Below are 12,313 nucleotides of genomic sequence, written 5' to 3' on the forward strand. Positions count from 1 at the left end.
GGGGTCGTGTTGTACACTTGTGAATTATGGGATTACTTGAAAATTTAAGTTTTATTCCGGAGCAAGGAAGGGTACCTAATAAGTTTTAATCCGGACGCGAAGTACGTAAAATCTGGCCAATAAATTATTTCATTGAAAAAATAAAGTTATTTTACAATAACAGCCAATTTTAAAAGGTTCATTGTACGTACCCAAAAAAAAAAGTTCATTTGGTCTGAAGAAATATAAGTAATAAAAGTAAAATTGTACTAGAAACTATATCATAAAGGTGAATAAGTGGAGTGTACGGAGTTCGAATCCCGATTCATGCACATATAATGCGATGTTTATATCAACTTAGCTAAGCTCACGGGACGTACCTGATCCAAATTTAATCTTACTATAATAGTTAAGATTAAATTTTTCCGAATAATTTATCTTTGAACTTGTTATATAATTCGGATACATCAATTATTTAATAATTTTTTTTTATAATATCAATCAGAAGAAGTAACCTACATTTTTTTAATGAAAATGTTAATAACTTAAACCTGTTACTTGGTTATTGGATTAAATTTGACCTTAAAAGAATGTACCAAAAAAAATAAATTTGACCTCAAAAACAAAAACAAAAACAAAAGTGAAATGGTTGACCTTGACTTGGTCTAGCACCGCCTTATCCATCGAGAATTTAATTTCCCTGCATAAAGATATGGTCAAATTATGACTTTCTTATCTGAAAGTCTATGCATCATTTAATAGCTCCAATTCGAATTTGAGTTTTTTGGGTAACATTCAATTGTTTTGGATCATATTGGTGGTGTTCATGAATTTTAGCAGTAAAATTCAATTATAGTTATCTAGTGGATTATGGGTAAGGTAAGGATGACAATGACATCCGTCACTATTATTAGCTTCTTTTTTTAAAAATAATTGAAAAATATTCTTATTTAATTAATTTACAATTGAAAAACATAAATATACTATCTTTTTATCTCTTATGATATTAACACTAAGGGTAAATAGGTTTTTTTTTTTTATTTACAAAAGGGTAAATAGGTTTTATTCCGTGCAAAATATGCAATTTTTGTTTTTATTCCTTGCAAAAAAAAAAAATTGGGATTCCCCCTTAATATCACTACAAGAGTTTTCAGAATTTGCGACGGCCAAAAACGGACGGAAACGTCAAAAAAGAGGCCGGAAATGAGTTTTTGCGGCGGCTTTTCAGCCCACGAGAATTAGGGCGTGGAAAACCGTTGCGGCGGTTTTAGTCGACAGAAAGCCGCCAGTAATTAGTGGCGGAAACTTTGCGGCGGCGTTTTACCGCCGGAAATTCCAAAGAAAAAGTGGCTGGAAATTGAATTTCCGTCGTACCCTGGACGCTGGAACCGGCAGCGTAGGCTCCAAGCCGCTCGAAAAGAGCAGTCATAGTTTTTTAAAAAAAATCGTTAGCGGCGGACTGAGCCAGAAATATAGTGAATATTTTTTTAAAAAAAAGCTTAATGGGCCGGTCTGTTTGTTTATGGCCCAATTATTGTTATTGGAATTTGATGATTTCTTTCCCGACCCCTGCATTTCTTTTCTACCCCCTGAATTTCCATTTTTACCCTTGGGGGATACTGCGGGTTATATAAACCGAAATATTGTGTCCAAATTTTTTTTCCAGATTTTCTGCCTAAATTCTGCATGAGACCCTCAACTTCCACAATTTATTTGAAATACTAAACGATGTCTGATTTGAGTAAACGACCACTCGTTGGAAAGCTTAGGGTGTCAATAATACAAATATATTTTTTGTTTTGAGGGTTAACTATCCAATTGGTTCAGTTTGCCAAATAATGAGTACTGGTACAGAAGCAGAACATAAATTTTTCTCAAACTTGTAGGTAGTTTTTCTCATACTATACTTAATAAAATTTAACAATTCCGGTGTCAATCTTGTAGTAAATTTTGTCTTCTTTACACTAGATTAAAAATCATTAGCATACGACTTATATTCAGAGAGATATGCTAAATTTACCACAGATAGTTCTACACGAATTTTCACATAAATTTTTCTTCTTTTTGGGGGGTATATGTTATTTCGGTTTATATAAACCGAATTTTTTTTCCATGTTTAAAAACTTCGGTTCGTAAAAACCAAAGTTTGTTGGCAAAAAATTTTCAAATCGCAATGGGCAAAATGAGATTTTTGGGGGTAGAAAAGAAATGAGGGGGTCGGGAGAGAAGAGTTCTTGGAATTTTTTGTTTAATGGGCCATTTTTTTAACAAAATGGATCATTTTTATTATTGATGATTTGGGTTATTTTAATGGCTTTTTCAGTTTTTCATGTATTGGACAATTTTTAATCTTAATTCATTTTTGTCTCATTTAAATGAGAATTTGCATTTAGTAAAAAAAAACTTATAATTTTGATTACATATTTATTTTTTAAAAAGAAATAAAAAAATATTAATAATAGTAGGAGAAATGAAAAAGTAATACTACCTCTGTCCTTAATTATAAGACTATGTTTGACAAAAATGTACTATTCATTTATCTTGTTTTGACCGTATTTTTTTAATAATATATAAATGTAAATATTAGCATATAAGATCTCGTTCAATTTGTTTATGAGTATTTTCAAAATATTAAATTTTTATAATTTTTACTAATAGCCAATTAAAGATATTAGTGATCAAAATTATGCATTGGTGTACATGCAGTGGTCAAACAGGGTCTTATAAATAGGGACGGAGGTACTACATTTTTTTACAAAATTGTAGCTGCAATTACTTTTCTTAATATTCATAAGAGTTTTATAATAAGGGATTCAGTGGCGGATCCAGGACCCTGGCTTAGGGGGTGCAAATTTTTAAAATTTATAACTATTATATTTTAACACCTTTCATTTCCTTGGTAAAAAATTCTCTTTTATTCATTATCGGCGATTAGAAGACGATCCCTTATACAACATTTTTTCCATTTTAAAAACCAATGATTTATTAGTCTGATTGATTAATTAGTTTAGTAAACAAGTTTGAAGACTTAAAATTCATTCAAATATCAGTGTCATCATTTTTGTAATTTAAACATTAATACAGAATAGGATTATAGGACTACCGACACAGAAAGTAATGCAGCCACTTAAATCAAATAGTCAAGTATGAAATGAGAAAAACCGAACGTGTCAAACTGTGGCTGTGGGTGCAGGGTGCAAAAGCAAAAGATCAGGGTGTGCAAGCCTAGTTTTCAATAGGATAGTAGGTTTAATTGATAAGAAGTCAGGGTGTGCATATGCACCCTCTGGTGTGTATGTAGCAAGGTTGTCAGAACCGGACCGGTCATCGAACCGGCGAGCTCACCGGTTCAAGGTTCAATTGGTCGGACCGGGTTCAATCGGGGTCGAATCGTTTTTAATTAAATATATATTTTAATTAATATATAAATAAATATATATGAATAATTGCTCAATATTTCATAATTTCACACATTAAAAAGATAAAATATCACAAGTCAAAATAAAATAAAATTTATAATTCAAACCAAATGAAAAATAGATGAAAAACAAAAATATTTCCTATTCCTACGACGTCGTTGTTTTGTTTCAGATTTTTTTAAAAAAAAAAAAAAAAAAGCGACATCGTTTTGCCCTATTTTTTTTTTTTTAAAAAAAAAAAATCTGCAAAACCGCTTGAACCGCCCGGCCGGTTCACCGGTTCGACCCCGGTTCACGCGTTTTTTGCAGGTCGGTTTCCTATCCGTTTTTTGCTCAAAACCGAACCGTTTTCATGACCGGTTCACGGTCCGACCGGTCCTACCGGCCGGTCCGGTCCGGTTTTGATAACCTTCGTATGTAGCACCGCCCCTCATAGAGTACACACACCATTGTCTCAAATTTATAATATTTCAAAATAAAATTTAACCTCTGATTGACATTTTAATTTTAGTGAAATATATATAAATTCTGAAAGAATTTTGTAAGGCCTAATTGATCTAGTTGAAAGAAATTTAGATGTCTTCACTGTTTAATCATTGGTTTAATTTTTCTTCTTCTTCTTAAAAAAAAAAAATCATTGGTTTAATTTTTGAATTTATATGTATTTATTTCAAATTGGACAAAGCCCCGATACAAATGGTCCAACTAGCAAAAATTCAGTCCAATTCATCATCATTCTTCAGATCGAGCGAAGAATTATTTCAGCTGCACATCGGGTATATCGCACTCCTGCCATAGCGAATCCGTTCCTCCAATGCATGAAGATTGTTGGATTGATCTCAACGGCTCCCAACACTCTACGCCGGCGGAGGTGGTTACAACACCTCACCTATTTAAGCGCGAACCATGCAACACAATTGCAGTGTGATTTTAATTCACGTGTACGGCCGCAACAACTGTTACCGCATCCGTGATCTCAACCACAATTTAAAACCTTGCTCGCCGCACCAAAATCAAGTGCAATCACCTGAGTCAATCAGATGTGTATTAGAGTTAATCATTTTCGAGATACAAATAGGAACTAAATGAAGGAAAGAGTAGAATTTAACTTCTATAAATTGTGAGTTCTCTTTAGTATATATGAAGTGTATGAGAGTTTCTCTCAACGAGGAAAACTACCTGATTAACTGTAAGAAATAATATCACATGAATGAAGTCCTATTTTTATGATTTATTTTTATCAGTAATTTTATATGGTTTATTTTACTTTAAAAACTAATTTTACAACCTTTTTGTTTGTTTTTTTAATTGTAAGTAGAGTATGGACCAACTGAAGTTACTTGAGCAGAAAAAAACAATTATTAAAATTTGGGTAAATAGGTTTCTACTCTCTCAAAGTAGGCGAGTTTTTGTTTACCCTCCTGCAAACACGCTTTTTTTTAATTATCCATATAATGTGAAGATCCTCTGGCTGGTTTATCTGGAAAATATTGACCTAAGATTCCACAAAAAAGATGACATGGAAAATATTGACCTAAGATTCTATAAAAATAATGACGTGGCATGGTCAATCAGAGATAAACCAAAACTCGCCTACTTTGAAGGGGTAAAAACCTATTTACCCTATTTTGAATGCTTCATTGCTGCAAGATCATGAGTGACCACAATTTTTGTAAAACAAGTGAAAAATGGAATACTAGATTTTAAAGATCTCAAATTTTACCTTTTTCTAGCTCTTCTATTGCGAACAAAGATAGCTATTAAAGTGACAAGTATTGCTGATCCTGCTATTACCAATGGAACAAAAAATTCCTTTGATATTTTTGCATTATCCTTTTTCCCTCCTCTTTTTTCATCTTCACCTTCTTTTTTTTCCTCAAACACTTGCTCATAGTCTTTTTCTTCATCTTTAATTTCTTCTATTCCTTGTTTTGCTTCCTCATCATTGTTTATGCATTGTTCAATATCTTGGCCTCTTTTACATTTTTTTGAATCATGGACATCTATTTTAGGTTCCATTCTTTTTGCTTTTTCTTCTCCTTCAACTTCAAATTGTTTAGTGCATGATGTGCTAGAAACCTCTAATTGTTGAACCACTTTATCAGCTACTACTTCTAATGTTGGAGTATCCTCCATGGAATCAAAATCTCTTTTTGGTGGTAGATTCTTTGGTACCATAGAGTTTTGTTGGCTTCCTGTATCCTATAGTAGAAATTACTTCAAAATATAAATACATTTTAAAATGGTTAAATATAATAAGGCTTAATTATTATTTTGGTTTCACATCGGTCCCTTCAAGATTAAACGTTCATCTTTGGCCCCTTAAAGATACATCTGTTTGCTACATTGATCCCTTCTGTTAATTTTTTTGCATAAAACGTTAACTTTGGTTTCATATTAGTCCCTTATCTAGTTTAATATGAAATCAAAGTTAACGTTTTCTGCAAAATATAAACAAAAGGGATCAATGTGGCAAACATAGATATTTTAAGGGACCAAAGTGTAACGTTTAATCATTATGAGACCAATGTGAAACCAAAAAATTAATTAAGAGACCAAAATACTAATTAAGCCTATAAAAAATGACATGACATTAAATGATTAAATGTTGTTCACCTCTTTTTGTTCAATTATATCTTTTTCTTTAGAAATGGTTGCTTCTAGTTCTTGAATGTGCCTTTCCACCTCTTCTTTTCTAAATTCTTCTACCCTTGGAATTTCATTGTCCATGTTTGTTGGAGTCTTTACAACTATAGTTGGTTGTTCCACCCTCATTTTAGAAGTGGCTTCTTCTAACTCTCTTTGATGATTTCTATCTGAAGTTTCATGCACTTTTTCTCCTACCCTTTTGGATTCACTACTAGCATTGTCAAATTTTAAGGCTTGTGTAGTTTTTCCATCTTGTCTTTTGAATGTGCAATCATCTTTATTTTCTTCACTCTTTGCAACCTTTGCCTCTTCCATTTCCTTCACAACTTTTTCATCTTCTAAAGTCTTTTGTGTTTGAAATTCTTTCTTATTATTCTTTTGCACATATTGGTGACCTCTGTCGTCTTTTCCTTTAGCGACGGTAGCTTCTAGTACTTGAATGTGCTTTTGCCCCTCTTTTTCTTGATGCTTTTCTTCTACCTTTAAAATTTCATTGACCATGTTTGGTAGACTTGTTAATTCAAGAGGCTCTTTCCTTTCAACTTCTTTTATTGTATTTTTCTCAACTGTAGTTTGTGCTTCAACTTTGATTTTAGAAGTTACTTCTTCTAATTCTCTTTGATGTTCTCTCTTTGGAGTTCGATGCACTTTTTCTTCTACACTTTTTGATCTATTAGCCTTCTCAAACTGTGTAGTTATTTCCTTCATTTTAGGTTTATTTTCTTCTTTGGTTTTTGGTTTTCCATTCACTCTTTTGAGTGTTGAAGAATTGTTAGTTTCTTCATTCTTTGCAACCATTGGTCCTTCCCTTTTCTTCACAACTCTTTCTTCTTCCACAATATTCGGTGTATGAAATCCATTCTTATCATTCTTCTCTTCCACATGAAGTACGTCTTGTTCATTAAGGAGAAGTGGCAGCAAACTATCAATATTTTCTTCTGATTTTCTGCTTATTTCATCTGTTGATGGTTCATTAATCTTTGGCCTTTGTAACTTTGATGTTTTTGCTTCTTGATATGTTGCATCTTTTGGTTCTTTAATCTCTTCTGTTCCAAACTCATGTTGTTCATGTTGTAAATTATCATTGTTCAAACTTGCTTCCAAGGATTCTACTTCATTAGCCTTTGTTCCTTCTTCTTTATAAATGGTTTTTACTAGTACAGGAATGTGACTTTCCACCTCATTTTCTTTTTGTACTTCTTCTACCTTTGAAATTTCATAGTTCAGATTTGGCCCTGTTAATTCTTGAGGATTTTTCCTTTCACCTTTTTTAGTTGGAGTTTTTTCAACTGTAGTTGATGGTTCCACCATTTTAGACGCGACTTCTTCAATTTCTCTTTGAAGTTCTCTATTCGGAGTGTCAGGAACTTTTTCTTCTACCCTTTTGGATCCACTAACCTTCTCAAAAGGTGTCATTTTTTCCTTCATTTTAAGCTCCTTTTCTTCTGTGGTTTGAGTTGTTTTTCTGATCTCTCTTTGGAGTGTTGAAACATGTTTCTCTTCAATCTTTGTAACTTTTGGCTCTTCCTTTTTCTGCAAAATATTTTCTTGCACATCAAGGAACTGTGGTTGCAAACTATCAATTTTTGCAGTTTCCACAATGTTTAGCTTTGGTGAATCTTTTGTTTCTTCATGTTCTCCAATAGCTTTTATTTTCTCTGTGGATTGTTGATTACACTTTGACCGTTGTAACTTTGATGGTTTAGCTTCTTGACATGCTGCAATTTTCGGCAATTTCATCTCTTCAGTTCCATAATCATGTTGATCTTTTGTCTTTGGAAATTTCCAATTCACAATAGTCTTTTCTAGTTCAAGAGGCCTTTTAGTTTTCATTTCTGCAACATCATTCTTCAGGCTTGATTCCAAGGGTTCTGCTTCTTTCTCTTGCATTGTTTCCCCATTTAGAAATTCGCCTTTTTCTAGAGGCATTTCTTGCTTGAAAGTGTCCTTTTGTTTAGCCTCTTCATTTTCCTTCATTTCAATACAATTTTGGATATCCTTTGTATGATTTTGCCCTTTTGATTCTAAGGAAACTTTGTACTTTTCTTTGCTCCCTTCACATGATTTATCTTTTTCTTCAACTTCAGACTGTTGTGTTATTTGAAACTTTGGTGTTGATAATGATTTCACAACTTCATCATCGATAGTCTCAACCTCTTTTGCAATCTTTTGATTTAGAATATCTTGATTGATACTTTCATCTTTTGATTCATGTGTCTCCTTGCTTTGAAATTTTTGAGGTGACATCGTCATATTCTGTTTCTTATCCTTTGCATTCCGATAATCAAACTCCTTAAATCCCGTGCTTGCAACTGATTGAAATTCTCTTTCAGGAGTTCCTATCTCTTTCGGTTTTGACTTGTTTTCAACGGATTCTTCAAACAAAATCTGACTAATTGTTTCAATCTCAGTCCCTTGAAGTTCATTTGCTTCAACTTCTAACTTTTTATATTTCTCCCTCTTTACTTTTTCACTCTCTTCTTTGATACCTTTAGTTTTCTCCATTTTTCTATCCTTGGGTCCTTCTCTTGTATCAATTTGTGAATCTAACATTTTCATTGAAAAATCTTCTTTTCCAGACTTGGTTGATTCGCATCTTCCTTCACTCATATCTTCTTGCAAACAGCATTGATCTTTTTCTTTTGGTGTGTTTTTCTTCAAATCTTCATCTTCTTCATTTTGTATCTTCTCATTCACAGTCTTCGCAAACTTTCCAATTTTCGCATTCTTTTCCTTGACATCTTCAGTTTGCTTCATTTCTCGAAACTTATTTGTTTTTCTTCCATCAAATATTCCAATTTTATCTTCATCATCTTGGACTATTTCCTTTGTCATCGGATTGGATTCTTCTCCTTGTACCATTTCCATCAAACTTTCACTTTCAACCAATGCTTCATTCAAAACCTCGTCTTTTTTTTCCTCTTTTGCAACATCAAAATCTTTACTTCCATCAATCTCTGCAACCTGCCGCGGCAACTCTTTAGTCTCACTCTTTGATACTTCATACATTTCTTTTACAGTATTCTCATGTTGTTGACCACTTTCCTTAATTCCATGTTCACTCTTTTCATGTTCACTTTCCTTATTCACATGCATGTTTTTGAGTCTATCACCTTCCCCATTCTCCACAAAATATTCAATCCCTTTTCCCTTTCTTTTGACAACATTTTCATCGACAACATTTTCTTTGACATCTTTGATTTCTCGCCGCTTTTGAACATTCAATCCTTTATTTTGCTCATTAGTAATTTTAGGCAAGTAATTTTGAATCTCTTCATTTATCTCTCCTTCAACTGCTTCTTTATTAAGCTTTTCTCTTACAGATTCTTGATTTCCATCTTTACTTTCCATCTTAGGCTTTCCAAAGTCCTTATGAACATCTTCATTGGCTTCAAAAGGTTTCATGCTACTTTCTTCCACACTTTCTTGGATACCTTTATTTTGTATCTTCTTCTTAGAATGTTCAATATTTGCACCCTTTTCATTGACATCTTTAGTTTGTTCAATCGCATGAAACATTTTTGTTTCGCTTTCATCAAATATTCCATTATTAACATTCTCTCCCTCAAAAGGCTCATTTGGTTCAACATGCATCTTTGTAGATCCTTCTCCTTTCAACTTCACTATATCATTTTCAATTTTATCTTCGCCATCTTGGACTATTTCCTTTGTTATCTCCTTGGATTCATTTCCTTCCACTATTAAACTTCCATTTTCAACTAATGCTTCTTTCTTAACCTCTTTTTGTTCTTCCTCCTTAGCAACATTACAACCTTTACTTTCTTTCATCTTTGCGACATGTTGTTGACCACCTTCCTTGATTCCATTATCACTCTCTTCAATTTCCTTTTTCATTGTCTCATTTGTATTATTGCCTTTCTTTGCTTCCTCATGCATCACTTTCAATCTTTCACCTTGACCCTTCTCCAAAAAATATTCAACCTCTTTGCCTACCATTTCTTCTTTCTCATTTTTGGTTTCTTGCATCTTTTGATTATTCAATCCTTCACTTTCCTCATAGTTATTTTTAGGTAAGTTCTTAGGAAACTCTTCATTGATAGTTATCTTTGCACCAAATCCTTCTTTGTTAGGCTTTATGATTTCCTTTTGGATGATATCTCCAAACATGGTTTTTTGCACATCTTCATAGGCTTCAAAAGGTGGCTTTTCATATTCCTCTTTCAATTGAGTTTGGTTTATAGAATCAATATTGTTAGGAATATGATCAACTATATTTTCATCATGTTTTGGTACCTTCATTGCTTCAAATGGTTCCTTACTACTTTCTTCCATACTTTCTTTAAGTCTAACCTTACTTTCACACTTTGGTTCTCCAAATTCATTTTGTTTTGACTCTCCACTTTGTTGAATCATAGACTCTTTAAAACCTATTTGATTTGCATCTTTTACCCTATTATCCTTAATCCTAAACTTAGATTCTTCATTATCTTTTTTAATTGTGCTTCCAATTAAGTCCCTATTAACATCATCAAGCCTTTTGTCAACACTTCTACTATTCAACTTTTGATCCTCAAACTCTTTATCTTGACTTGTATCTTCAATTTCCTTTGACATAAATATACCAACACTTTGATCTATTTCTAATTTCTTACTCACTTCATATTCTTCCTTGCCACCTTTTTCTCTCACACTCTCTCCATTTCCATCTTCAATTCTTAACTTATATTCACCAACTTCTTTTAGTATTCTCCCTTCATTTATTTCCTTCTTAGTATCATCAATCATCTTCTCAATAATATTATCACTTCCTTCCATATGTTGAAATTCAAATTCTTTTGAACCTTTTTGGCTTGTCTCACCAACACTACTAGAAACATGATCAAAATCACTTTTCCCATGTTCTCTTCTTCCTTTGTCAAATTCTTGTTCCTTAATTTCCTCAATCTTAAGACCAAAAACCCCTTTCACCAATTTTGGCATGACAATATTTAACATCCATTCTTCTTCATTGTAATTTGCTTTGATCTTATCCAAATTCACACCATAAGGAATTTTGAAAACCTTATTGAAGCCTTTAACATCAACCACTTTCTTTTGCATTACCCATCCCATCATTACCATTTCTTGAATTGGCTTCTTTCCTTTAATTGATATCTTATTACCATCTTTGTTAATATTGATGTCAATGTTATTCCTCTTATAACCTGTGTTTGCAAGGATATTTACCCAGGAATATATAAAAACCAAAAATTATTTAGAATCCTAGAATTTTGTTATGTAATCCTATAGACAAAATTATACTCAAAATTCAAACTACTATAAAATAATTAATAAATGTAAAAAATGACCTAAAATAAAATGATTAGATAATGGATATATATATCTAATAAAACTTAAGGGATATCAAAGTGTTCACATAAATATATGTTTGGTACAAGCAAAAACACTATTTTTGTCGAGTAAAAAAAATTATTTTATTTTTATCCTTGCAAGGACAAAAATTTCTACTTTTCGTTTTGCATTTTATTTGTTTTATACTTATAGAATTTGTTCCTTTAAGAATATGTTCGTGTAATATTCATTTTAGTCATTGTGTAGCTTCAAGTTTCGGTGAGGCAAAAAAAATACTAATATTAACAACTAATTACTGTTTATAAAAAACAACTAATTATTGATTTTCGCTGTTAAAAAAAAAATCATCGTGTATTACATTCATCATTTTGCATATTACATGGATCAGTTTATCATATACAAATATTTTAGGAACTAAAATAAAACAAAAAATTGAGTAAATAAAAGAAGTAAAACCACAAGGACAAAAAGAAATAAATTAAATAATTGTAATAAGGACTAAAACTAATATTTTTTACAAGGACTAAAAAAAAAGATATTTAAAGCATATTTCAACCTTTGTTAAAGATATAGATATATTGGAATTGAATTTTTTTGCTGGAATTAAAATAAATATTTCTCAGTTTAATTGGATAAAAACATATTTAATTAAAACATAAAAAAGAGAAGAAAAAAATGGGAGGATTAAAAAAAATGAATGAGAGAATTAACTTACCTTTAAGATGTGCAGTGAGGATGAACATGGTGTTAGTTTCTCTAGATTTAAAGACTGGTCCTGTATCCTTCATAAATTGATACTCAGATATGGAATCAATGTCATCTCTAGTTTTGGTGATTTTGAGTCCCAATTCTAGTTCCATTTTTTTTCTTTCTTGCTTTCAATAATGATTTCTTAACAAAAGGTTAGAATTTTAAATGAATAAAACAAAATTGTGTAGATATATATGTTGCTT

The 12,313-nt window shown here is 31.9% G+C and overlaps 1 protein-coding gene across 1 annotated transcript; it reads right to left on the reverse strand.

Moving 5' to 3' along the window:
- Positions 1-5,117: 5,117 nt before the first annotated feature.
- On the reverse strand, positions 5,118-12,263 carry LOC123904130 (centromere-associated protein E). Its single transcript, XM_045953824.1, has 3 exons — positions 12,076-12,263; positions 6,015-11,212; positions 5,118-5,600 (listed from the first exon to the last, which is right to left on the reverse strand). Exons 1-3 carry the CDS (start codon positions 12,218-12,220, stop codon positions 5,118-5,120), a joined length of 5,826 nt encoding a protein of 1,941 aa, XP_045809780.1. The 5' UTR covers positions 12,221-12,263.
- Between the last annotated feature and the right edge of the window lie 50 nt (positions 12,264-12,313).

The sequence above is a fragment of the Trifolium pratense genome, linkage group LG2, assembly GCF_020283565.1.
Source record: "Trifolium pratense cultivar HEN17-A07 linkage group LG2, ARS_RC_1.1, whole genome shotgun sequence".
Classification (NCBI taxonomy): domain Eukaryota; kingdom Viridiplantae; phylum Streptophyta; class Magnoliopsida; order Fabales; family Fabaceae; genus Trifolium; species Trifolium pratense.